This window comes from Gadus morhua, chromosome 1 (genome assembly GCF_902167405.1).
Source record: "Gadus morhua chromosome 1, gadMor3.0, whole genome shotgun sequence".
Classification (NCBI taxonomy): domain Eukaryota; kingdom Metazoa; phylum Chordata; class Actinopteri; order Gadiformes; family Gadidae; genus Gadus; species Gadus morhua.
The window spans coordinates 938,845-965,702 of record NC_044048.1 but is presented as its reverse complement, the minus strand read 5'-3'; the positions used below and the strand labels follow the sequence as shown (position 1 = coordinate 965,702).

Here is a 26,858-nt window from a genome sequence, read left to right as displayed (position 1 = left end):
CACAAAACCACCTAATCAATGGCATGGACTACGCACAAACCCGTGCTGGTGAATTAGATTTTCTCTGTCGGTACTTTACACTGAGACGGATCATTCACTTTCATTAACAATTTCAATCCTTCAAACGCCTCTACATTCTCTTAATCGCTGGGGGTTTGGTCGGATTTGTTAGGCCACTTTCAGACTTCATAGATGTAACCTATATCTAATGCCATATTGAATACATATGCTGACGTGAACGGAAGGGCACATTATGGTCATATTGTGAAAAATGTGTCTGTAGAGGCTGTTGGTCATTTAATGAGCTGGACCTTGACTATAGACCGCTGCGGTTCATGCTTTTGGTTCATGCTTGCGTCACCCGTTTGAAGTAATATGAATGATGTGTGTTTGGTCTAAAGGAGCATGGCAGCGTTTGCAGGGATGTGTGATGGCGGCTCGACGGAGGATGGGTGCCTGGCGGCGTCCCGTGATGACACCACTCTCAACGCACTGAACATGGTACAGAACACTTACATAACCTCCCAGACAGGCCTCGGGGGCGCTGGTCCTACTGGTTAGGATGGCCCAATGGATGGATACTTGTCCGAAGATTGATGTGCTTCTAATTGTTTGTTCAACGAGTGCTTTTCTTCTTCTTCCTCTTAAATTCCAGTTGCATGCCAGCCATTACGATGCAGCCAAAGCTCTCCAGCATCTGGTGAAGAAACCAGTTCCAAAGCTGATTGAGAAGTGCTGGTCAGAGGACGATGTGGTGAGCCATCCTCACTCTCTAAACGTATTTAGTTATTAATCTGCTCAAGTCTATTATAAAAGTGTATTATTTATTTTTTAATCAGGTGACTCAATAAGTGGTTAACAATATAGTTTTTTTCTTTCCCTCAATAGAAACGCTTCATCAAAGGCCTTAGGCTTTACGGCAAGAACTTCTTCCGCATTCGAAAAGAGCTTCTGCCCAGCAAAAAGACGGTAATTAAAGTGTTCATTAAGATGGTAACCTCTTCTCTTTGATACACTTTCCTGCTAGCCGAGTTCATTGATGGAATAACGTCCTGTTTCTGTTTTCAGGGTGAGCTGATCACGTTCTACTACCACTGGAAGAAGACGCCGGAGGCCTCAGGAACCAGAGCCTATCGCCAGCACCGTCGCCAGCCATCTTCACGCAAGGCTAAGACCCGGTCAGCCACGGCCCCCGTCAGCACGCCGTCCCGGTCCCACTCACGTAAGGGAGTCCTCTGATGGGTGGCTTTACTTCGTTCTTGGATGATAGAGTTGGGCTTTGGGTGTGTGTGACTAACTTGCTTAATCTTGGGGGTAGAACAATGATCCTGTTTTCTGATGGTGAGGGTTGAAGTCATGCAACCTGTTTTTTGCCTTTGCAGTGGACATGAGCTCCGCCAGTGAGGATGACATGGAAAGTGAAGACAGTGAACAAGACTTGAAGCGGTCCACCTGCAGCCACTGTGGCACAACAGGTAAGAGAACACATTATCCGGTTCAGATGGCCATTCACAGATTATTGCTAAAGATCTGTTGTGTTGCGTTAAGAAGCAGCTGGCCGTGAGGTTGCAGATGGCAGCCAACTGAATCCCCCCTTACCCCTCCATTTCCAGAGGCTATGGTGGCCCTTATTGCTAAAGGAGCCAAAACACTAGCCTCCGAACCAATCAGATTGAACAATCACAATCGAAAAACATCACAAAAACTAAAGCCTCAAAACATGGATGCCTGAATGAATGCATCCTGCAAATGATCATAATGCCTTTCATCCACAAACTGCGATTAAAAAGTGAGACATTATGTTTCAATATTCTAAATCAGTAGGAAATTTTGGTGAAAATAGGGAGCATGCTCGGCTTCACTGTTTATATGAGGCGTTAAAAATTCTCAGACGTTAACATATGACGAGTGTGTGTGGCTCTGTCTGAACCTGCAGTTGATTTGGATGTCTGCGTCCGAGAGAGGGTGAGCTTCTGTGACACATAGTATTACACCACTGTGTGTGTGCGTGGATGGTTGGAGCTGCGTCTGAAGCCATGATTGGTTCTGATGCCAGTGTCGGTTAAGTGACTCAGACACTTGTATATAACGCGGCGTGTGTAATGTGTGTGTGTGTGTGTGTGTGTGTGTGTGTGACGACACCGATGTGTGTAACGATTCACCGATACGAATCAGTATCCGGTTGGATTAGAACAGATGCGACTACATCAATACGTGGGCCCCTGAATCGATTTAATATTACCAAGAATCAGCCGATCGATTTAAACGTTGCGATCGTTTTGGCCTGATATCAAGACGGCATTCTCCACTCATTGCGATCCGGAAAACAAAACTTAAGAATGCGGGCGGATCCGTGAGTGTGTTTGTGTATGTTTGCGTGCGCGCCCTGCGTCTCGCGATCAGGGAACAACCAGAGTTGTGAGTGTGCGAATAACATCCATATGTCCGAAAAGGGTGAAACGATTTTCAGTGCACCAGCGAATCAGAAATCAAACGTGTCGAAGGCCTTTGGGTCTTATAAGGAGGGGAATATTGACAAAAGCTTCACTTTTTTATTTAAATTGTGTAGGACAGCAACGAAGTCTATAAATAAACAAATAAATAGACATGTAGTTCTAAATTTATAAATGTGTCTTCCCTTTTTCCCCATGCCATAAAGAAATAAATATAAAAACCTAAGATTCCATGGTCCATATATATATTTGAAAGTAGGCAATGTTTCTTTTATAGAAGGCTTATTTTAATTAATAGAAAATGAATGTGTTAACGTTAAACAAATATTAACATTTTCATTTTTCATCAAATCGCACCGGATCGTTAGAACATTTAATCGAATCACATCTAATGGTTTGATATTAAAATGTGTTGTCCCTGAATCGTATCATAGCTAGGGGTGGGAATCTCTTGGCACCTCAAGATTCGATTCCGATTATGAGGTCAATGATTCGATTCTAAAAAACGATTATCTATGCATCTTGATGCAACAATTATTTTTTTGCGCATTTACATGCGTAATTTTCAAAAGATATATATATATATATATATATATATATATATATATATATATATATATATATATATATATATATATATATATATATATATATATATATACATTCTTTTCTATGTCATTGAAGAAAAAGCTGCTCTCCAATTAGCAGGAGTTCTTGTGTCTGGCTGTGAGTTTTCATCCATGCTATGCGTAGGCTGAATCGCAATCGTGTCAAGACAAATCAGATTGGCCAATACACACTGACGATAGGGTTGCCGCGGTGTGGACATTTTCACACCGAGTAATACGCTCGTGTCAACACCGGTATTACCGGTATAAACGGTATTAACTTTGAAACTATAGGTCAACCGCCATCTTCACCGTCAACTCCCTCTCACACTCGGTGACAGCGGCTGGCAGGGCGCCAATTCTCGGCGTCTTATAACGTTCTATATATAATAGTATGATATAATTTTATATATCATAATATCACGGCCAAAAGCTCTGTGCGGCTCCGGATGGCCGTAGCGCGGGGAGCTCACGTAGGGATTGGGCTTCGCGGGGGTTGTTTACCAGCGTTGCTATGGTAACCGGTCTTGTAAGGAAGCACGTCAATTCTCGGCGTGACAATTTTCCCGCACAGAGCAGAACTGTGGCCTATTCTACACATTATAACTTTCTTAATTATAATTATATTTTGTTCATTTTTACTCAATTTTTTTTTATTACTGAAAAAGAAAAAAAAAAAAAAACTCAGTGTTGCCGGTGTGCATCACCGAGTAATCGGTGTTGGCCTCAACACCGGTAACACCGGTAATACCGTATACCGCGGCAACCCTAACTGACGATAAATTAAATAATTTAAAAATGACTAAAATTATCCCTCTCTGGCGAACAGAATGTTGCAGCAGGCGAACAAATTAAAAAAAACAAATGTAGCTGAAGGTGGTGTTTGGAGGTCAGAGGGTTTCAGATCCACTCTTGGTCAGAGTATGTAACGTAACGGCAGAGCTTCAATATAAAGCGGGGCACACACTAAAGTAGATGGATTATCACAGACATGAATATAATCATAACTTAAGCCATTTGAAGAAATATACTGTCTTTTTGTTGTCGTCCTTTTTAACCTAATGCTGCAAGACCGACAACCTATCTGCTAACAATTAGTTTGGAGCCAAGGAAATGTTCAGTAAATTACGACTAGCAGTCTTCCTTAAATTGGGGGGGATCAGAGTTGTGAAAAGCGGCGTGTTTTTCTCTTGTTTTTTAAGTCTTATGCCCCTTTTCCATCGGCGGGTACGCTTCGGACTAGGGATGGCCACGAGTAGTAAATTCCAAACTCGAGTGATCGAATGAATTCCTCGAGGATCAATCGAGTACTCGTTTAATCAAATCTATTTTTAGAAGGCAACGCATCTAAAGCACTGCCATACCACCCTGAATACGCCCGATCTAGTCTGATCTCGGAAGCTAAGCAGGGTTGGGCCTGGTTAGTACTTGGATGGGAGACCGCCTGGGAATACCAGGTGCTGTAAGTGGTGTCGGATGGTGGCCAATAGGTGGCGCTCTTCCCTCTGGCCCCTCCTCTCATCAATCCCGATGCCCCGGTGCAGTGACGGGGACACTGTGCTGCGGAAGGCGCCGTCCTTCGGAGGAGACGTAAAACCGAGGTCCTGACTCACTGAGGTCATAAAAGATCCCAGGACAGAGTAGGGGTTTCCCCGGTGTCCTGGCCCAAACCAGGCTCATTCGATCTGGCCCCCTAATAATCCTCCTGTACAATTGGCTGACTCATCAATTCCCTCACTCTCCACCTCAAGCTGTGTGGTGAGCGTTCTGGCGCAGATTGGCTGCCGTGCATCACCCGAGTGGGTGCTACACACTGGTGGTGGTGAGTTAGGTCCCCCCCTTCTGTAAGCGTCTTTGGGTCATTGAAAAGCGCTATATAAATATAATGAATTAATTATAATTAATTAATTATAAAGCAGTTATAGGCCCAATGATGAACGGCAATATTACCAACCAAACATGTAATGCTTATTCTCAATCAATACAGTCAGAGTTATCAGAGTATTGATTATTTATTTTTGCACACGTTCAAAACACATTTTCCTTACAAAAACAAATGTGCGTCTCACAATTTAAATCACGTCGAACAAAGGCCTCTAACGGTTTTAAAAAAATACGATAACCATTGCAAATAATTTAAAGCTGCAAATAAAACAGTTTTTTTTGCAGCTGGGGGGGTCGGTGGCAGTACGGCAGCTCAGCTCCCGGATTACAATCCCTTTCTCTTCCATGTTGCAGTTCAATATGGACTTCGGAGAGTCAAGGCCAAAGTTCCTTTCCCCCAATTCATCTCAACCATGGCCGAGATAACCCCCACTACGAGACTTTACTTGTTGTGGAAGTACCAGAGACGTCAGACGCAGTCTTTATGATCATAATATCATCCGCACATAGCTTTTGGCCGTGATATTAGATATAATAATATATATATTAGTGTTGGGCCGTTATCGGCGTTAACGCAAAACTTTTATCGCGTGATAAAAAAAATATCGCCGTTAATCTATTTTCAAACACTTCCTTGGTCGGACCCATCACGTGACTGAACTAACCAATCAGAAGCTAGAATTTGGACTGAGGTAAACGTGAGGGAATCAGAGAGGCAGATTCAACAGAATATCCTGACTGTGTTAAATATGTAAATATGTAAGAAATAATTTTGTAACATAAATATGTAAATGATTAACTGACTAAGCATTGTAAGTACATTTCTAGCAAATTAACTCCAATATAAATTATATTAATTTATTCTACAACTTTCAAATATTTAACTTCTAAACTAGGGATCGACCGATACGGATTTTTTAGGGCCGAAACAATACCGATATTTTTTCATCAGCCTTAGCCGATACGCCGATACGCCGATACCGATATTTAGAGCCGATACTACTTTTTTTTTTTTTTCTTTTTTTTTTGCTCCCTCAATCATAAAAATTACACTGATAACAAATGTTACAAGTCTCAATTAAAAAAAAGGAACATTTATTGAACTTCAATATAAAAAACTATATTTAACAAATAGTAAAAACAGGTGAGGTAGAACAAGTAAAAAATAAATAAATAAATAAATTGGCGAAAAAAATATCGGCGAAAATCGGCCGCGTATCGGCCGATACCGATACACGTAAAAAACGCGAATATATCGGTCGATCCCTATTCTAAACCTTACATTATTATGGATTATTACACGGCTCTTCTCAATGCTGTAGACTGCTCCTTTTACTTGCATGGGCCTTCCCAACGTTCAGCTGTCAATTATTTTTGTTTATGCTCCGTTCACTTGCATGGGCACTTCACAACTTCCGGCGGTGAATTATATTTGATAATTCACCGTTGCCAAGTGTATATATATATATAGATATATAGATATAGATATAGATATATATGAGAGAGCTCCAGGAGTCGGCAAACGGCAACAATCACTTCTCCTCAATGCGGTGGTTGACTCTGATAGGTCAATGAGCAACAGCTCATTTGCATTAAAGCTACAGACAACAGAAACAGCGCATTCTGAAGGGACCGAAACGGAGGGGAATAGTAGTAGGCGAGATTTGTTTTTTCCCAAAACCTATTTCCAGCAAATGACTTCAAAAACACGTTTTCTGGGACTCGTATACTATGTTTACTTGTTGGGAAAACACCATAATATCTCTCCTTTAAAAGTAGAATATTTGAAAAAGTATAAAGTTAAAAATATTTATGGATGTATGGACTCAGACCTTTGTGACCGATGTTGAATGGAATCGATTGGTTCGGTAGTTTTGGCCACATTAATGGCACAAGTTTGGTCGATAGAAGAATGACGGAAATGGGATATCAAGATTGTGCCTTCCTATGCACAATAATAAGGGATGTCATGATGCAGACATTTAGTTGACATTCTTTCCCATGTTATTGATTAAACAAAAGAAAGTGTTATCTATAAAAGTACTATATCTACAGTAATTGCTGTGGGGAGGAACTCGTTGTCTTGGTCTCGGTTAAGGCTTCCATGTAAGGCGGGTCATACATCAGATGGTCCCAGGGGAACCGCCTAATACAAAGTCAACATACAAAGATTAGATCTGAGGGCTTCTGTGTTTAGTGTGTGGCAATGGATAAATGTTTTGGGCAGTGCTGGTGGTTGATGCTCCCTGTCACTGTATGGCGGTGACAGGGAGCGCTGTCACTGGTAAAGCGCTCCCTGTCGGCTTCAGTTCCGCTTAAGACAGCTTTGAGCAGAGTACTACTTAATACAAAAGTGGTGTGTACAGTCTGCGTAGTTTCAATGAAATCAAGATTATAGGCAACTAGCGCTGTTCAAGAACATGAAAGAAAAGACACACACACACACACATGCTATTCTGGAGGACCCACCTCCAGGAAAGGAAAAAAGGCAGATTTGGTTATCTTCCTTCAGAAGTAAATTAGTGCTTGAGGCCCTTTCGCTGCTCAGGTGCATGCGTACCTCATCCCTGTTGCTCCATGCCACTGTCTTTTCTTTGGCTGTTTATTGTTAATAATATTTTATTATTGAGTTTACTGTACATTTCCATTTTCACCATATTATAGGGGCTATACTTTTTTTCAAAACATTGTACAATGTTGATGCTGGAAAAACAATGTCACCAATAAGAGTAGCGTTAAAGAACGGGATCGATAAGCACTATCGATGAGAGTAATAGCATCGTTAAACCCTTAACGATACCCCTCCTTATGGAGGTGTTAACGATGGTGCCCCCTTCCCTCCCGCCCCCTGCAGCCTCTAAGGACTGGCACCCCGCGGGGGGTCGTGTCAGCACCGTGCTGTGTGCCACGTGCCACGTCTACTTCAACAAGCATGGCCGCCTCCCAGCCGCTCAGAAACCGGCGGACCCTCCGTTCATGTTCAAACCTGTGAAGGAGGAAGACGAGGACTCCAGCGGGAAGCACGGGATGAGGACGCGACGGAGCAGAGCAGCCGTAAGTCTCCAAACACCACCACATCCCCCAATCTGTACCGTCACTCCTGGTCCAACCATGAGGACTTAAACAAGTCTTCATGGTTGGACCAGGAGTGATAATTTGGATTGGAATTGTGTCTCTCTGTCAGAGCTGCAATGCTATGCAAGACAGCGTTAATGCAAATGCTGTTTGACTGTTTACTGAGAAAATGTTTTTCCATAAACTGATTTATGGCACAATATTTAAAGCTAAGGTGGGCAATTTCTTTAAAGGTACAGTGTGTAGAATTGACCGGCATCTGAACGGGCCTGAAATGGAATTTAAAGTTAATAAATAGGTTTGGTATAACCCCTTGAAAATAGGAATCGGGTACTCTAGAATGAACCATTTACATAATTATTTTTCCCGTGTTCTTCCATGAGGGCCTCCATGTTGCACCGCCATGTTCATCCATGTACAGTAGCCCAGAACAGACAAACATCTATAGAGTGTTTTTAATGAAATTAAAATAATGTGATTGTGAAGATTTGTAGGAAGGTGAGGGCCAGACAGACGCTTAACCCTCTCTCGGACATCAAAATCAACCACTGGCGAGACGGAAATCCTTGCATCTTTATACACACCATGGCATTATAATCTGGGTGCCCAAGCTTAACCCCTTTCTCGGACACGCCTCTTAAAGCCTAGGGAAGCTGAGCATGTTCCGTCCTACAAATAAAATATGCAGTATATTTGGAGGATTCAATGGGCGTCATGTTATCAAAAGCAAACAATATTCACATGCTGCAATGCAAGCTAAGGGTTATCGAGGTGAATGATTGATGCATATAACAGATAGCCATGATGATATGTCTATGAATGTAGTTTACCACCGGAGGCAGTGTGTGAATAGACTTAAACAGGCTGGCACGTCCACCATGTCCTACAACATGAACAGAAACCACGGTTGCTCTGATCAAGATACCGTGTTGGCTCAACTAAGGCCCCGTCCACACGAAGCCGATTTCATGGCGAAACCGCAAAGGTCTTGTACGGTTCGGCCTTCCGTCCACACGAAGCCGGCGAATCCGCTGACCGAAACCGCAAACTTCTGAAACCACCCTCAGAGGTGGTTTCAAATCTTTCCGGTTTCGTGTTGGTTTCGTGTGGACGCCTGAAACCGACTGAAACCGCAAACCATGACGTCATCGCCCCACCCCTCGACTTCCTAGCCAATGGCTCTTAAGCCCGCGGAGTCTCAGAAATCACAACAAAAAAGATGATGGCGGACTACAAGCTTGTGATCGTTCTGCAGCATATCATGTCCCTTGTTGGTTTGCTAAGCCATTATTTATTGAGAATCCGAGACCGAAATGAGAGAAGAAGGATGACGGACCGACTAATATACGATTTACATCAACCGCGATGCTCTACCAGGAGGGCAACCAGGAGAAGATTTTGGGTGAGACCCGGAAGAACCAGCAGTTGGTGGGACAACTTCGTAAATGGAGTTGTCGTGGCCGATGAATGGAGGGAGAACTTCCGCATGTCCAGAGCTTCCCTTGTCGCACTGAGCGAAGAACTCTGTCCATACATCGATGGACAATCCACAACCATGAGGGCGCCAGTTGATACCGTCAAAAGGTTGCGGTAACTCTCTATTACCTGAGCGACGAAGGACGGCTACGGAAAACTGCCAACGCCTTCGGCTTGCCGCGACAGACCGTTTCCAACGTGATCAGAGAGACATGCAAAGCCATCTCCATATACATCTCCAAAATATATCAAGATGCCTTTTACGGAGCCCGAGGCAGAGGATCTGGTTTTGGGCTTCCATCGTGCTCATGGCACGCCACAGTGTCTGGGAGCGGTGGACGGCACCCACATTGAAATCAAGCAGCCATCCAGAAACTCCATGGACTACATCAACAGGAAAGGCAAACATTCCCTTAATGTGCAGGCTGTCTGTGACTTCAAGTTCAGATTCATGGATGTATCATTAAAGTGGCCTGGGAGTGTACATGATGCACGAGTTTTTGCTAATTCCAAGCTTAGCTCGTATTTCAAAACTGGCAAGATTCCTGCTCTGAAAAAGCAGATTGTGGACGACGACGACGTTTGTGTAGGGCTCGCATGGTCATCAAGTGTGCTTTTGGTCGCCTCAAGGCCAGATTCGCTGCACTGAGAAGGCCTATGGACATCAATTTGTAAGACCTGCACCATGTTATTTACGCTTGTTTTGTTCTGCATAACTTTTGTGAGGACAGCAAGGAGACTGGGGCTGAGCGCACTGTGATTGGAACAATACAAAGTGACAATGAATGGCAGCCTCCAACGCAATGCAACTACACAGAATGTAATGAGGGGGAGGGAAAGCGAGTGAGAAGAGTGCTCACAAAGTACCTTGACCCTTAAACCAAGTGGCTGTGTTGAATGTTTAGATAGTTATGATTACTCTGTCATTGAAAAGTGTTGTTGAAAATAAACAGGATGGTACATTTCAAATCTTGTTTTTATTGAAGTGCAAAATAAATAACAGTCAAAGGCCTATGTGCAAAAGTAGAAAAGTGCAAACGTAAAAATGACACACGCATAAGACAAAATATAACTAGTAAAAGTAGTAAATAGTGCAAACATAAGTAAAAGTGCAAACATAAGTAAAAGTATAAAATTGCAAACATAAGTTAAAGTAAACAGTGCTCACTCCACATCGTCAAGCTCCAGCAATGCTCGCCTGTATGAGTCATGTATATTCCCTGGGGTGCGTGTTTGCGATGGCGTGTAAGACTTACTCATGGGTGTGCCGTTGTGTTGGGTGTGGCGTGGTGTGGTTTCCATGTATGTTGAGGGGTAGCCATTGTATTGTCCACTGTGGGGGGGTACATGGGGGGGGTACATATTGTGTCTGTTGTGGCGGTCTGTACATCATTTCCCTCATCAACGCAAAGCCGTCCTGGATAGTGCTGCATATGTTGGCAATGTTGGAATTTAGTTGTAATGTGCTCTCGGCGTAGCATCTTGCAGACTCCTCAGCCAGCTCCACCATCCTCCTCTTCATTTGGCGGTCCTCCTCGGCTTCCGCCACCGGGTCAGGCCGAGCTTTCCTCTTCAGCCGGTCCTTTCTGTGGCTGTCGAGCTTTGCCTTGAATAAAGATGAGCAGAATTACATTAGTATTGGGCAGTAGCTTCACTACTTCACTACTAAGCTTTGGAATTTTGAGACATCACATCACACACGCAATCTAAATTGATGCAAACACACATGTGCATGACATTGTGTTCAAGTTAAACATGCTTGTTGAGTTATATTCTCAGGGAACATGCATACACAAACGTGCTAATTCGATTTTATCTGTAAAGCCCTTGGTCACCATTACAGTCTCAAGGGGCTTAACAGGCCACATATTTACGATCCGTCCCCCTGTCGATGGCTGCCTAGCATATAGCCAGCCAACCAAGCTTGAAATCATTAGCCTACCTGGAGCAAATGTCGGCGCTGTTTCACAACGGCAGGAGGAAGACAGTCACTGGATTCCTCTGAATGTGGCGATGGCGACTCCATTGTTGGGGTCGAGCACCCCGGCGACTCCAAAAGGTCATCCGTCTCCATGGCTCCCTCGATGCAGCGCGTAGCGGGCGAGCCACCCCAGATCTCTTGGCAAAGCTCATAAAAAAGTATCACCACACGCCCTTGGCCACTTCGACGCCCTGTGTCCACTGCCCCTCGGTATTTAGAACGGATGTTCTTGAGCTTGCTCGTGAGCTGCGTTTTGGTAATCGCCATTGCATCGTGGGGGAAGTCTTCAGGTGCCTCCTTGGGATACTGGTCCTGCATTGCCTTCAACAAGTCTGCATATTTGGACTGGCAGGACTCCCAGTCGACATTCTGCTGCAATTTAGTAACTTTATACTCTAATGTGAGCCGCAACAGCATCTCGCACTCCTGGTCAGACCAGACAAATACCTCTACTTTCTTCGCGTTCGACATAGTAGAAGAGCTGTTTGTTTGTGTTGTTAGTGGTTCGGGGGGGCAGCCTTTATGCGCATGCTCGCCTCTTCTTATTTAATTTGTTCTGGATTTCTGTACCAGAAGCAGCGCCCCTTATGGGCCTGGAATGTGTACTACAGCGTTTCTACAGATCTATCCGGTTTCGCTTGGCTTCGTCTTTACGGAGATACTTTGAAACCGGATAGATCGAAACCGTAACGGTTTCGCCCGTTTTGGCTTCGTGTGGACGGGGCCTAAGGCTAAAGCCGTCATGAATTAACCTCTGTGCGCTAAACAACATTTAGCTTTTTCCACAGAACCCGAATCGCTGTGTATGTGTACAGTCCAATTTAGCTCCGTGATTGATAATTATATAATTATTGACACACAGAGCAGCGCCAGGTGAAGATAACGTGTTATCCTAGTTTTCTCCAATGTACACATATCAATGTGTTTAACCTGTATTTGGTATAGTCTATGTGCGTCACACCCACCCCATAGCTCCACTGGCCACTCTGTTTTTGAATCAGCTTTTCACTCTAGAGCTGGCAGGAAAAGCAATATTAATGTCTTATCCATCGGGAACCTTTTGTAACTTGAAGTATCCGGTTCAATTGCATTTTAGTTAGGCTGTGGTTTAGGGCAGGCTACTTTGAAATCCACCTATTGAGTATATATTATTATATTGTGTATTAGCCCAAACGATGGCTCTATAGAGAGGAGTGCTGTTGGCCGACCATCTCCCGGGCAGATATACAGCGCTAGACTCACGAGACTCTTATAAACGTTCCCCGTGTCACATCGGTGTATTTCAGAATGTTGAATATACAATATCTTGGTTTTTCAATTTATATCAACAAATGAAAATTCTTCCTTCAAGCTGCATTAAGTACCGCTGAGGTCGGTGATCCTTTTAATAGACCACCACAGCAGCAGTACGCTGCTATTAATGTCACCTTCAGTTCTGATGTGAAAAATGACTACAAAACAATTCTCAATTACAATGTTTTTGTCAGTGTTTATGGTTAGCTTGACGGGGACTCAAGTTTGAAGCCCTAGTTCAGATATCAGGTCAACTAATGACTAATTGGTTGACTAATGACCGTTCAAATGTTTCATCTTGGATCCAGCTGTCGTCTCTGAGGAGCGGTCACAGGAGATTGACCGGCTCTCCTACCAGCGAGGAGCAGCAATCCAGCAGCCAGCCCTCTCCCAGCGGGGCCAGCTCAGTTTCCAACGCCTCCAGGACCTCTTCCACCGACAGCAAGAGCGACTCCACCAAGAGGCCAAACAAGGTGGGGAAACCTCCGTCCATAAACCCTGACTCTCACACCCTGTCCCAGATACTGATGTGGATCTGCTTTCGGGCCTTTTGTGGACGCTTGTAATGAGGCTAGATATTTTATTCTTTCTTCTTGGGGCTTTTGCAGAGTTCTTCACGTTTTAAAAGGGAAAGGACATTCAACTAGTTAGAGGTGTTGGGGAGAGAGTAGAACGGACCGTGTCAATTATCCGAACGTACATGTCCTTTAAGAGATTGGATAATGGCCGGAGCATGGCTGAATCCGCTACCCTAGGTGGCGCTGTAGCCCTTTCAACAAGTGGTTATAGAGCCAATTCCGGTTGACCTCTATAACAACAAACACAGGTGGCATTCGAGACAGATGTTTTCAGCAGACAGTTGTCAGGTCACTTTGGGTCCATGTCATTTCTCCGACGCTCCATTGTTCCTACCTCTCGGTCGTATGCGGACTTCTCCGACGGAGGAGCAGCGGGAGGAGTCCAGCCGGAGGAGTCCGCATACGACCGAGAGGTTGGAACAATGGAGCTTCGGAGAAATGACATGGACCCAAAGTGAACTGAGAGCTGTCCCGCATACGGCAACAATCCCTTTCTCCTCCATGTAGTGTTTCAATCTTGACTTCAGAGAGTCAAAGCCAAAATTCCATTCCCCCAATTCCTTCGCCACCATGGCCGAGATACGAGTCTTTGTTGTGGAAGTACCAGAGAGTCAGAGAACCTGACGCAATTTATAATATCAGAGAATAGCCCCGTCTGTTCGGTCGCGGCGCAATGAATGAATAAAGATCGTATACACGTCAGGAGAAAAAAACGTTTATTTTGACAGATGTGCCCGAAGTTACTACTTTACAGCCTTGTTGATGACCAACGTTTAAGAAGACATGTACTTTTAATTCAGCCTTGGGTGAAAAGCGTAGTGTGTACTGGATGCATGTTGATGATGATACACTTCTTATAGGGGGTAATGGCATGACACCGGCTTCCTCCATCTTCTGCGTCACCTTTTTAAACAAATCTGTTTCTAGTTTTCTGACGGCGACAACCATAAACATATAATAATAATAATAATAATAATACATTTAATTTAGAGGCGCCTTTCAAGACACCCAAGGTCACCTTACAGAGCATATAGTCATCATACATTATTTAAAAAACAAGACATTGTGTAAAAATAAATAAACATAAGCAGTAAGAAATAAATAAAAACAAGACAAAACAAAACAAAAAAACAATCAAAACAGTGATCAGTTAGACGTTGTATGCGAGTTTGAACAGGTGAGTTTTGAGTTGTGACTTGAAGGTTGTAATGGTGTCTGATTGTTTATGTGTGGGGGGAGGGAGTTCCAGAGCCTGGGTGCTGAACAGCTGAATGACCGGGCACCCATTGTAGTGAGTCGTGATGTGGGGATACATAGTAGTCCAGCAGAGGTTGAGCGGAGGGAGCGGGAGGGAGTGTATTCTTGGAGGAGGTCACAGAGATAACTGGGGGCTAGGTTGTGGAGAGCTTTGTAGGTGAGGAGTAGGGTTTTGTATTGGATACGGTAGTGTACTGGGAGCCAGTGAAGTTGAATGAGGACAGGGGTGATGTGGTCAGATGATTTGGTGCGGGTGATGATCCGGGCGGCTGAGTTCTGAATGATCTAGCAGTCTGTTGATGAGTTTGGTGGGGAGTCCGGTGAGGAGGGCGTTGCAGTAGTCTATGCGTGATGTGACAAATGAGTGAACTAGGATTTCAGTGCTGGATTGGGTCAGTGATGGGCGGAGTCTGGCGATGTTGCGGAGGTGGAAGAATGCAGTCCGGGTGATGTTGTGAATATGGGGTGCGAATGAGAGGGTGTTGTCCAGGATGACACCGAGGCTCTTGACTTTGGAGGAGAAGGGTACTGGGAATCCATCGATAATTATGAGTGGAGCTGGGGTGTGTTGTGATTTAGTGAGGGTGGATTTGGATCCGATGAGCAGGGCCTCGGTCTTGTTTCCATTGAGTTTCAGGAAGTTCCTGCTCAACCAGCTCCGGATCTCTTCCAGGCACGTGATGAGGGAGGTGGGGGGGATGGCAGCGGTGGGTTTGGTGGAGATGTAGACCTGTGTGTCGTCAGCGTAGCAGTGAAAATGGACCCCATGGTGACGGAGGAGTGTGCCCAGTGGGAGGAGGTAAGTGGTGAAGAGGAGTGGACCCAAGACTGACCCCTGGGGGACACCCAGTGAGACACCTGAACACCCAGACTTGTGGTTGCTTAGTTGAACAAATTGTTGACGGCCGGTGAGGTAGGATGTAAACTAGGAGAGTGCAGCACCAGTGATCCCAATACCAGCTAGGCGGTCCAGGAGCAGAGGGTGGGAGATGGTGTCGAATGCTGCGCTGAGATCGAGGAGGATGAGAATGGTGAGTAATCCAGAGTCGGCTGCAAGGAGGAGGTCGTTGGTGATTTTGACTAGGGCTGTTTCAGTGCTGTGTTTTGGACGGAAGCCAGATTGGAACGGTTCGTGGAGATTGTTAATGTCGAGGTGGGACTGTAGTTGTGCGGCAACCACCCTTTCAAGTGTTTTGGAGATGAAAGGGAGATTGGAGATGGGCCGGTAATGGTTAAGGTCAGATGGGTCAGCACCAGGTTTTTTCAGGATGGGAGTGATGGCAGCCAGCTTGAGAGTGAGGGGTACAGTACCAGTAGTGAGGGAGGAGTTAATTATGTTGGTGATCATGGGGGAGATGGACGGAAGACATGCTTTGACAAGGGAGGTGGGAAGAGGATCGAGCTGACAGGAGGTGGTTTTGGCTTTGCGGATGAGTTCTGAGACGGTCTGTTCTGTTACTAGGGTGAAGTCAGAGAGGGAGCTGATGAGAGGTTGGCCAGAGGTGATCATCCAGGGTGGGTCATCAGAGGGGGTGCGAGATGAGGCCAGTTGTTGGTGAATGGTGTTGATTTTAGAGCTGAAGAAGTCAAGGAACGCAGTGCATTGGGTGGTGGAAATATCTGGAGGGAGAGATTTAGGAGGCTGAAGTAAGTGGTTGACTGTTGAGAAGAGGACTCTGCTGTTGCCTGTACCAGTGTTGATGAGGTTGGAGTAGTATGAGGTTTTGGCAGTGGTGAGGGCATTCTTGTAGTGATGGAGGTGGTCCGAATACATTTGGCGGTGTACAGTGAGTTTTGTCTTATTGTAGAGTCGCTCCAGTCGACGACCAGTGCTTTGAGCTGGCGCAGAAGAGGAGTGAACCAGGGAGCCGTGTGGGTGAATGAGACTGAGCGGGTTTTTCAGGGGGGCCAGGGTGGTGAGGGAGGAGGAGAGGCAGTTATTGTAGTTAGTCACCAGGTCAGTCAGGGAGGAAGCTGGGGGAGGGTTGGGGTAGGAGCTGATCATGGTGGAGAGGTCTGTGGTGTTGATAAGTTTGATGTTTCTGAAGGAGATGGTCCGTTGTTCCTTGGTTTTGTGTAGTTGGGTATGAATGTCAAAAAGTACAGCTTTGTGGTCGGAGATGGGGAAATCAATGACATCAAGGTTTGTGGGAGTGATGTCAGTGCAGCAGATTAAATCCAGAATGTGACCTTTGTTATGGGTTGGGAGGTTGACATGTTGTGTGATGCCAAGACAGTCCAGAAGTGATGTGAAGTCATTAGCAAAAGTACAGGATGGGTTGTCAATGTGGATGTTGAAATCACCAAGGAGGATAACAGTGGGGGACATTGCACATACAGATGTAAGTAGTGATGAGAAATCATTGAGGAAAACGGCGGAGGGTTTTGGTGGTCTGTAAATGGTGACAATGATAGTGGGTTTGGGGCCGGAGAGTTTTACAGCTAGACATTCAAAGGAGGAGTGAAGGGGGACTGTGACAGTGGTGACTTTGATGTTATCACGATGGAGGAGAGCGAGGCCACCCCCCCTCCCATTAACCCGGGGTTTGCTAATAAAAGAAAAACCTGGTGGGACAGCTTCATTTAGATGGGAGAAGTCATTTGGTTGTTGCCAGGTCTCAGTGAGGCAGAGAATGTCTAGGCTCTGGTCAACAATAGTCATTTATAAAAAGGGCCTTATTACTGAGGGATCTGGTGTTCAGCAGACAGAGTTTCAGACAGGTGAGTGGAGTGTAGCAGGTTGCTTTGAGCAGAGGGGACAGGACACTGTGATTGACGGGACTGACCGTACGGGCTGTGCGAGGAAGGGGGCGGGGCCCAGTGGACCAGAAGGAGCGGATGTTTTTGTTGCAGGTGTGAGTGTACTGAAAATTCCGTCCAGAGCCTCGGTGGATGTATTTTGGTCGTTTGAGAATGTCCTGGTGGGATGCAAGCTGAGGTGGTTGGGTCCTTGAGAAGATCCGTAGACGTAACATCTCCGTTACCGAGTAACTGAGCGGCAGAGATGCGCTCGTTACGTGAGAGTCAAACATAGCGCAATCCAGAGGAACAGGTTAAAATCCACAGGTTGTGAAGTCGGAAGAAGCCAGCGGTAGATCCAGGCGATTATGGTGAAGCCACAGAGCCAGCACAGCGGAGGCAGAGGAGTGGAGCAAGCCGGTTGTAGCTACGCTGGAGACGGGGAAGCCAGTTGGACGGCGCCGGCGCCGAGGGTTATCAGCAGTCTAGCCGGCCAGCAGGTGTCATCCACTAACAGCTGCACGACTCCACGCACAAAACACAAAACAAAACACGCAGACGTTTAACGTTCAGAAATAAATAAATAAATCAAGAAAACTGACGCAGTTACTTAACTTAACTTTGTAGTCCGATCCGAGGTCCAGAAGGGTCCAGAAGGGTTTCAGACAGAAGGTGTTGAAAGTAAGCAAAAGAAAACTGATGAAAAAGTTAAAAGACTAGAAAGAAAAAGAAAATCGCGAAAAAATAATGTTCAAAAATGACGTTCCGGTGAGCAGCAGCAGCGACAGCGTTCAAAAGGCAACAGCGTCCACCAACTGTACGACCTCACGTAAAAACACGTAGAAATAAAGAAAACTGGCGCACTGACAATAGCGAAAAGTGACTATATATAACTAGTAGACTTAGCTAAACTACTAAAGACCAAAAAAAAACGGCAAAATGTTCAATGCAATCGTGAGAAATATCGGAAATACTGAATAAAAACAAGCCATACAGAGCGGCGTTAGACTCGCCAGCGTCCCCGTTACTAGGCAACTATATATATATATATATATATATATATAATATATATATAGAAATAAGAATTGTTTCTATGGCGACAACAACACGACTACCTTCTACTTCCGGCTCACGGCCCCAGGCCTCAAGATCTCAAGCATGCGCCGAATGCGAAATCCGACGCGGGTTTACATGCAGGTAGAAACCGGACTATGATTGAGTTATCTAGGTGTTCTTATCCGATCTCGCTTGTCGGTTCATGTACTGATTTCGGTCCGAAGCAGACTGGGTAAAGGTGTTTACATGCATTTTAAAAGTCTGGTTGAGGTCTTATTTGATTCTTTATCCGATAATGACTGCATGTAAACACACTGATTGTAGCAAATATTGTGATTCATTTGTTTATTGAATCTCCTTTTGACTAGCTTCTCTTCTGAAGCTAGTCAAAGCGTTATAATAATAATAATAATAATAATGATAATAATAATGCCGTTTATTTATACAGCGCTTTTCTAAACAGAGCTACAAAGTGCTTTACAGATAAAAAGAAAGAAAGCAAAACAACCAAACAAAAATAAATGTATAAGAACATTTGTATCACAGGTCTTTTTATTTCTTTTTCTTTTTTACAATTATGTAACAAAAAATACACGAATGAACAAGTGAGTCTTAATGAGGGAGTTAAAAAATGTCACTAAATCAGCTAACCTTATTTGCTCAGGCAATGCATTCCAAAGCTTTGGGGCTAACACAGTAAAATACCTGTCCCCTGTAGCAGCAAGCTGGGACTCAGGAATAGTTAGTAAATCTTTGCCTGAAGACCTTAATGTGCGAGTAGGACAATAGGGCACTAGCATTTCTGAGATGTAACTAGGAGAAAGGCCATGGAGCGCTTTAAAAGTTAGCAATACAATTTTAATTCTCAATTATCTGACAAATTGGCAGCCAGTGAAATAATGCAAGAATTGGAGTAATGTGTGGAGCCTGGCAGCAGAATTCTGTACTATTTGAAGCCTAAGTCTGGACTTTTGGGTGAGGCAAGTGAACAGCTGATCACCAACAGGGGAAAAACCGCACAGGTGTAATTCTAGGCAGAGCGCAGCGCAGAGGCAGACGCCCCGTCTTTAAAAAGACGCAGTAAAAGTTAGAACATTTTAAATAAACAATCAAAATAAAAAGGTGATCAATAACTGTAGCTAAACTAAACAAATGCATAATAATCAATGTAAAAATATCAGGAATAAAATATTAAATACAAAAAGTTAGGTCGCCGATACGTTACGCATCGTCATGGTGAGAGGCTTTAGGATTCAGCAAAGATTCAAATCTAGAGCTGTTGATCTTCTGATTATATTGGAATTTGTAACGCTCAAATTGTACCTTTTTACAATGCCATTTCCACTATTAAACATCAGCGAGTAGCCAAATCTAAGTACTGTAGATGTTCTTCTAATTAAAGGGATACTTCACCGATGGAGATTTGAAGGTTAATGAAGTAAATAATCATATGTATTATAAATGTGCAAAAATAATTGAAATCGGTACACCTGGCCTGAGAAAAGGCAGAAAGTGTCTCTCTGGCTCAAAAGCAAGACATCCTCCAACTACCACAGTGCATTGCTCTCGCTGCACCGCCTGCCTGTTTCCGTTTGGTGGGGGAAGGACCCATGGTCCTAGCGCGAGTGTTATCACGAGCAAACTTTGTGTAAACATATCCCTGTGATATGTTGACTAGTTCTAGACTTTAGACGTTTTTTCAAACGCATCATTTGTATATTACTGCACAGCATAAAAACATCTGCTAATTACAGTAGCTCAGCATATCAAGTATTTGTACTCAACCTTTTCTCCCCAGTTGAAATAAGTGTTTGTCTTATACAGTAGGCCTACTTTAGTATAACAGCACTTGGTTTGGTAAACAGATCACAACAAACAACATGAATTTAATGTTTTATTCGTGAAAAAATATGAACTATTTCCAAAAATAAAACGTGTAGTGTGCGTTTGCTAGAGTCAAAATAGTCACAGCTCATCTTCAGCATCTACTGTCTCCTGGAAGCCACGGTACTGCCCATCTTGTGCTGGGTAATTAGCTCTGATGGCCTGGACAACACAGGAAGCCGATACTGTCTAAGAAAGGAAGAGCAACATTAGCAAAGCAAGATAAATTATGCCTTGAGTAGCCTATACAGAATTACACAGACTTTAAGCTAATGTAACGTAGCCTATGATCTGCCAATAAGATCAGCTACTTTTGGATAAATACATTGTCATGTTCCCCGGGACTCAAAACTATGTAGCCAAGGTTTTAGTAAAAAAGCAAACACTTACTCTATGCTCAGACGTCTGTTTCTCACAGCGAGCTTTGGCTGGCGTTTCCAGTACACTATCTGGGTCCGGAAATGTTTATCCAATACCCAACTGTTCAGATGAGGCGTAAAGCCTGGGGTGTGAAACTCGGGTGATCGACAACACACGTCCGTGTCATCCTCCGATTCTGTGATTTCGTCCTGAAGAAATTGGCACCGCTGGAATTCTCGGCAGCGGACAGACTCTTGTTCTGTGGCCATTGGCGCACAGTGATAGCACAGGCACCACCAATCCGCCCCAGCTCGAGCCATTGTGGGCTCTTCGTCTGCGGCAGGCAGGTCGTCTGCCTCGGCTGTAGCGACAGCAGCTTCAGCCGCCTCCTGTTCCTCCATAGCCCTCAGCTGCTCGTCGCTATATTGTGGCTCATAAAGGTAGCCACAAACGTCTGTTTCTACCATAACTTCTTCAAAATCCCAATCCTCCATATTGTGTCCGTCTGCATATTCAGTACCTTCGGCCATGTTTTCTGCAGGTGAAGTCTAACGCACTGGCACAGATCTGTGATAGGTCTGTTATTGCATTAGGTCTCACCCCCTATGGGCGGATTTGAAAGGGTGTGACTAGTGCTTGTAGTCTCAATAGAAATCCCCCCTCTTGTATTTCCTTCTGGCAATGACGTAAAATGACGAAATGAAGTGTAAGAGGTAAGTACGGATTTCTCCCGTCTCAGGGGAAAATTAGATAGTGTTGCATGACCATTCAAAAGTATGACTGTGTTTCTAACAATGCAAAGCTTAATGCAAGTGGGTGGAGTGTTCCTTTAACTTTTTGAATGTACCCTCGGAAACGTATCGAAAAACCAACGTCGGGAAAATATGAAGGAAAAATAAAAAAAGACATTGTTGATCCTTTTGCGCTCCACAAACATTCATCCATTCTGAAAAGCAAACGTATTCTCATTTCTTAGCGGTGAATGGTGCGTGTTGCTGGTCAGCAGATAGATATCGCGCCCCAATTCCCTATGTGATGTAATGTTAAATAATGTAAGTAGGAATTTGCATCTCCTTGTAACTGAGATCGTTTCCTCCTCGTGTCGCCGGTCAGAAGCTCAAAGAAGAGGTTCTGTTACCAAAGACCACCAAGCGAGCAAGGGAGGTGGTGGCCCAGGAGACTGATGAGCTCAGCAAAATGACAGCCAAAAAGCCCAAGACCCAGGTAAGAAGTTATATATACATCTACATATACATGGCTGAAAGGAAAGCCCTACAGCGAGTGGTGAAAACTGCTCAAAAAATCATTGGCACAACACTCCCTGTCATCGCTGACCTTCATCACTCACGGTGTCTGCGGCGTGCTTACAACATCATCAAGGACCACACACACCCCAGTCACGTACTGTTCTCTGTACTACCGTCGGGGCGACGTTACAGGAGCCTCAGGGGTCCAACCAGCAGGCTCAGAAATTGTTTCTTTCATAGCACCGTAACACTACTCAACACAAAGGCCCCGCCACTGCCTCTGCCCTGCCCCGCCCCCCTCTCCTTTTGAACATGGACTATGGACTATCAGACTACCTCTGACATCTATGCACTTTATTAATGCCCTTCAACAATGCACTTTACTTTATATGATCATACTGCTTCTATTTATGATATGGATGGTCTGATTGCTCATAACTCTATGCACTTTAATAATGGCAGTGTTTCCCATACATGCTTTTTCTTCCTTTTTAGCGATTTTTAAATCTAAATATCGTTCCGTTCATTCATCTCCGCATAGCACTCTTTCTCCCTGTCATTCTCATTCACACACACACACACAGACAAGCGTGCATACATGCCAATGGTGCGCGGGTACACTACCACTTATTGGATAAACCCGCATATCATACATGCACACGCACTGACAGCGGATTCGCCCGCGCCTACAAAGGCAAACCCGAAGCAGCGGGAAATGTAAGGGATATTGCATAGAACGCCGGACATTAACGGGAAAGTAAACCCTGTGTTGTACACTTCTTTCTTATTTTTGATAACCGTTCTGCTGTTGGTGTTATGGCACATAACACGTCGGTTCTTTGACGTCTCTGGTATTTCCCCAACGAGGCTGTAGTCGGGATTATCTCTGCCATGGTTGAGAAATAATTGGGGGAAAGGAACTTTGGCTTTGACTCCCTGAAGTACATGCACTGCGACATGGACGAGAAAGGGATTGTTGCCCTTGATTGTCTCCCGCCGGAGCCCCACTGCCCACTGCCGCGAGGCACCACCGCCGCGAAGCACCACCGCCCAGCAGCGGGCAGCGGGCGGTTCAGTCTACTTCAGATTGATGTGGGCGTGGAAGAACCAGAGACGTTGGAGAACCCGATGCAGTCGTTTGAGATTCATAATATCGTCTGTAGGCGCACACAGCTTTTGGCCGTGATAATATATATTATATGGTTCTGATATCTACGTATAATGTGATATTATTTAGATACAGAGCTCCAAGACCCCCGCCGGAGCACCCGGAGTTGTCTAGAATACTTACAGAACACGGCCAAAGGCTGTGTGCGCCTCGCCATTGCGATACATCCACTGTAAACAGAGCGCATGGGACCGTGGCCAAAAGCTGCTCAGGGCCACACCCCCACCCTCTTCCTTGACCCGCCTCTCTCCTCGTCATTTGCATTAAAGCTACTGACAAAGAAACGGCGCATTTGGGGAAAGCTCAATGTGCGACTGGCTCGTAGTGGCTGTAATTCTGCACCACGGCAGAATTTCGGGAACGTATTCAAATGCTGTGGGTGGGGCCCACTAATATCTATATTAAAGCATCCATAATGTAGCATGCCATGGGACCTTTATGCTTTAACTAACTCTAACTACACCAGCCGTACAGTTCTGTATGGCTGGTGTAGATATAATCTTCTAAAAGGGCAGCCAACGTGTCCGTGTTCATGCGTGGTTTTTGGACACTTCTCAAACCGTGCCGTTTCTGTAAAACTGTTGCGTTACCAGGCGAGGACTGCTGCCTTTCTCTATGCTTATTATTCAGTTGTCGTATTGTACACATATCAACACGTGGTGAGCTCAGATTAATTCACCATTAATTCACCATATAATAATAACCGGTATAATAATCAGTGCATTAAATGAGAAATGAAATACAAACTCTTACGTGTCATTCAAAACCATTATTGTGGTAAATCCCATTAACTATTCAACATATTCATACCAGTACATGGTATCTGCAGGTGCCCAAAGTTGAGCTCAATGTACCCACCCCTTAAAGGGGTGATATCATGCCACCAGGTTTGAGTGTGATGAGCCATTACAAGCCGTTTTGAAAATCCAGTGTTTCCTCCAGCACTGTATGATTAAGGCCTTGAAAAAATAGGGCCCCGCCTTGACAACTTCTATAGATTATTATGCAAAAACAAAGTAGAAAACTCGTAGGGAAAGAAAACATACTTCCATCAGGTATAAAGAATAAAGATAAATAATGCATCGGTACTACTGTTTACAACAATGGTCGTGCCATAAAGCTTTTTGAATGGAATTGAACCGGCGGCATCAACTGAAACCCTTACGAACCCTGCAGGGCCATGAGACCCCCCGCTCCTAGACCACCTTGACTAAGACATTTTCTGGGGGAAACACTGTAATCGGCCGTTCCCCGTGCCCTTGTGACATCACTAGGGGGCGTGTCCAGTACAACCCAGTGGACTGGGTCAGATCAGCTTATCCATCACTATGATGGGCCTGGCTCATGACGTCAGCCCTTGAATGTAATCTTCAGGCCCAGCTCAGTGCGCGCCCTATGCTCCTGCAGGAGGCGCTGGTGTCTCGGTCGGAGGGTGAGGTGGAGGAGGAGAGCTCCGACAGCCGCAGTGCCAACGAGGACGGCAGTGACACCAAAGACATCGACCAGGACAACCGCAGCTCCTCCCCCAGCATCCCCAGCCCGCAGCCTGGCAATGAGAGCGACTCGGACTCCTCCCCGCAGCCCAGCGGCCCGCAGACCGCCGCCCCGCATGTCCCCGCTCACCAGCCCCCCCACGGCGCTCCGGACCCCCTCCACGCTCCACCCGCCCCGGGCCCGCTCCCTGTGGCCCAGGCGCCGCCTCACGGCCCCCCGCGCCAAGCCCCGCCCCACTTCTCCAGGGAGCCCCTGGTCCCGAAGGCCCCTCCCTCCGTACCCCAGGCCAAGCCTCCCCCAACCACCCCCATCCCGCCCTCGCTCAGACAGTCGCCCCACCTGTCGGCCACGCATTTCACCCAGATGCCCACCAACCTGCCCCCGCCCCCGGCCCTCAAGCCCCTCAACGCCCTGCCTAACCAGCATGCCCCCGGGGCCCCCCCTCCCCCCCTGCAGCTCATGCAGAGCCTCCCAGCCGCCCAGCTGGCTGCTCTCCCCCACCTTCAGAACCACCCCCGCGCCCATTCGTCTCATCTGCCCAACCCCCACCCCCAAACCCTCTCCGCCATGGCACAGTCCAGCCACAACATAGGCCCCGCCCCCAGCCACAAAGTAGGCCCCGCCCCCAGCCACAACGTAAGCCCCGCCCCCAGCCACAACGTAGGCCCCGCCCCCAGCCACAACGTAGGCCCCAGCCACAACGTAGGCCCCGGCCACAACGTAGGCCCCGCCCCCGGCCACAACGTAGGCCCCGCCCCGGCCACAACGTAGGCCCCGCCCCCGGCCACAACGTAGGCCCCGCCCCCGGCCACAACGTAGGCCCCGCCCCCGGCCACAACGTAGGCCCCGCCCCCGGCCACAACGTAGGCCCCGCCCCCGGCCACAACGTTGGCCCCGTCCCCAGCCACAACGTCAGCCCCAGCCACAACGTCGGCCCCGCCCCAGCCACAACATGGGCCCCGCCAACAGTAACAACACGGGCCCTGCTGCGAGCCCCAATATAGGCCCCGCCTCCATCCCAAACATAGTCCCTGCCCCCAACCACAAAATAGGCCCTGCCCCCAGCCACAATACAGGCCCTACCTCCAGCCACAAGATGGGCCCCGCCCCCAGCCTCAACCCATCCTTACCTCCTCACTCTCTGAGGCCCTGCGCCCCGACCAGCAGCCCACACAGGGCACATATTCACATCAAGGAGGAGCCAATGGATGAGCTAGAAGAAGCGGAAAGCCCGCCTCCTCCGGCCAGCAGTCCCTCGCCAGAGCCCACGGTCGTCAACATCGCCAGCCACGCCAGCCAGTCTGCCAGGTACCATATCCACCATGTCAGGGTAATGTATAGAACGCAGACAGCCAGTCTGCCAGCCAGGTACCCTATCCACTGTCAGGGTAATGTATAGAACGCAGACCGCCAGGTACCGTATCCACCATGTCAGGGCAATGTATAGAACGCAGACCGCCAGGTACCGTATCCACCATGTCAGGGCAATGTATAGAACGCAGACCGCCAGTCTGCCAGGTACCGTATCCACTGTCAGGGTAATGTATAGAAAGCAGACCGGACTCCGACTCCAAGCGGAGGGGTCTTGCTTTGCCAAATCTAAAGAAATGACAATTTATTTGTTACCATTCGTAGTGTTGGAACAGTAGAGAACTATTTCAACAGAGATGTTGAAATAGCTTAACAAACGAATACGCTGGGGTTGATAAGTTAACGGACCACTTGAAGTGGTTGGAGTGATTGGAAAGGCGTCAATCGGAGGCAAAAAAAATCACTTTCCTTGAAAGCAGTCAATTATGCTTTGCAATTATGCAAAAAAGAATTACTGCCAAACATTGGGAAGGCCCATTCGAGTGAACTAAGCATTCTACAGCATTAAGAAGAGCTGTGTAATAACAAAGAGTGACAAAGTGCATCCCTCTTAGATCCAGGTCCTTTTTTCTATGTATATTAACATTGATGATGCAATATTTAATCTTTTATAAAATGTATTGATTGTTAAGACAACAAGAGGAAGCATGACTTATTTAAATGGTTACTAAAGCCTCTGTGACACATGCAGGCCGTTGAAAGTTCCAGGAGATTTCCTGCCTGGGCTGAATTATGTATAGGAACAGGGATCGATGTTAAAATCGTCTGAAATCTGCACAGGCAATTTGCCCCGCTCAAGACTTTGTAACATTTCCTGATCACTTGCGGAACACCTGTGTTGTCGTTGGGTGAAAGCAGAAACATGACTGGGAGAGTTCATGGGGAGCAAGAGAACAAATCATAAGACTCTGCTGAGGACAGAGAGAATCCACAA

The 26,858-nt window shown here is 46.0% G+C and overlaps 1 protein-coding gene and 1 non-coding gene across 2 annotated transcripts in view; both read left to right on the top strand.

Annotated features, from left to right (window-relative positions):
* The window catches only part of rereb (arginine-glutamic acid dipeptide (RE) repeats b), a 39,677-nt gene that overhangs the window by 5,158 nt on the left and 7,661 nt on the right, over positions 1-26,858 (top strand). Inside the window, exons 4-13 of the mRNA XM_030350507.1 lie at positions 402-501; positions 656-754; positions 889-969; positions 1,069-1,222; positions 1,383-1,475; positions 7,800-7,999; positions 13,079-13,243; positions 21,758-21,868; positions 24,467-25,128; positions 25,643-25,861. Coding sequence (XP_030206367.1) covers positions 402-501; positions 656-754; positions 889-969; positions 1,069-1,222; positions 1,383-1,475; positions 7,800-7,999; positions 13,079-13,243; positions 21,758-21,868; positions 24,467-25,128; positions 25,643-25,861 — 1,884 coding nt within the window. The remainder of the gene's footprint in view (positions 1-401; positions 502-655; positions 755-888; positions 970-1,068; positions 1,223-1,382; positions 1,476-7,799; positions 8,000-13,078; positions 13,244-21,757; positions 21,869-24,466; positions 25,129-25,642; positions 25,862-26,858) is intronic.
* Positions 4,412-4,530, top strand: LOC115553776 (5S ribosomal RNA). Its single transcript, XR_003978508.1, has one exon. It is a non-coding gene; the product is annotated as a 5S ribosomal RNA (ribosomal RNA).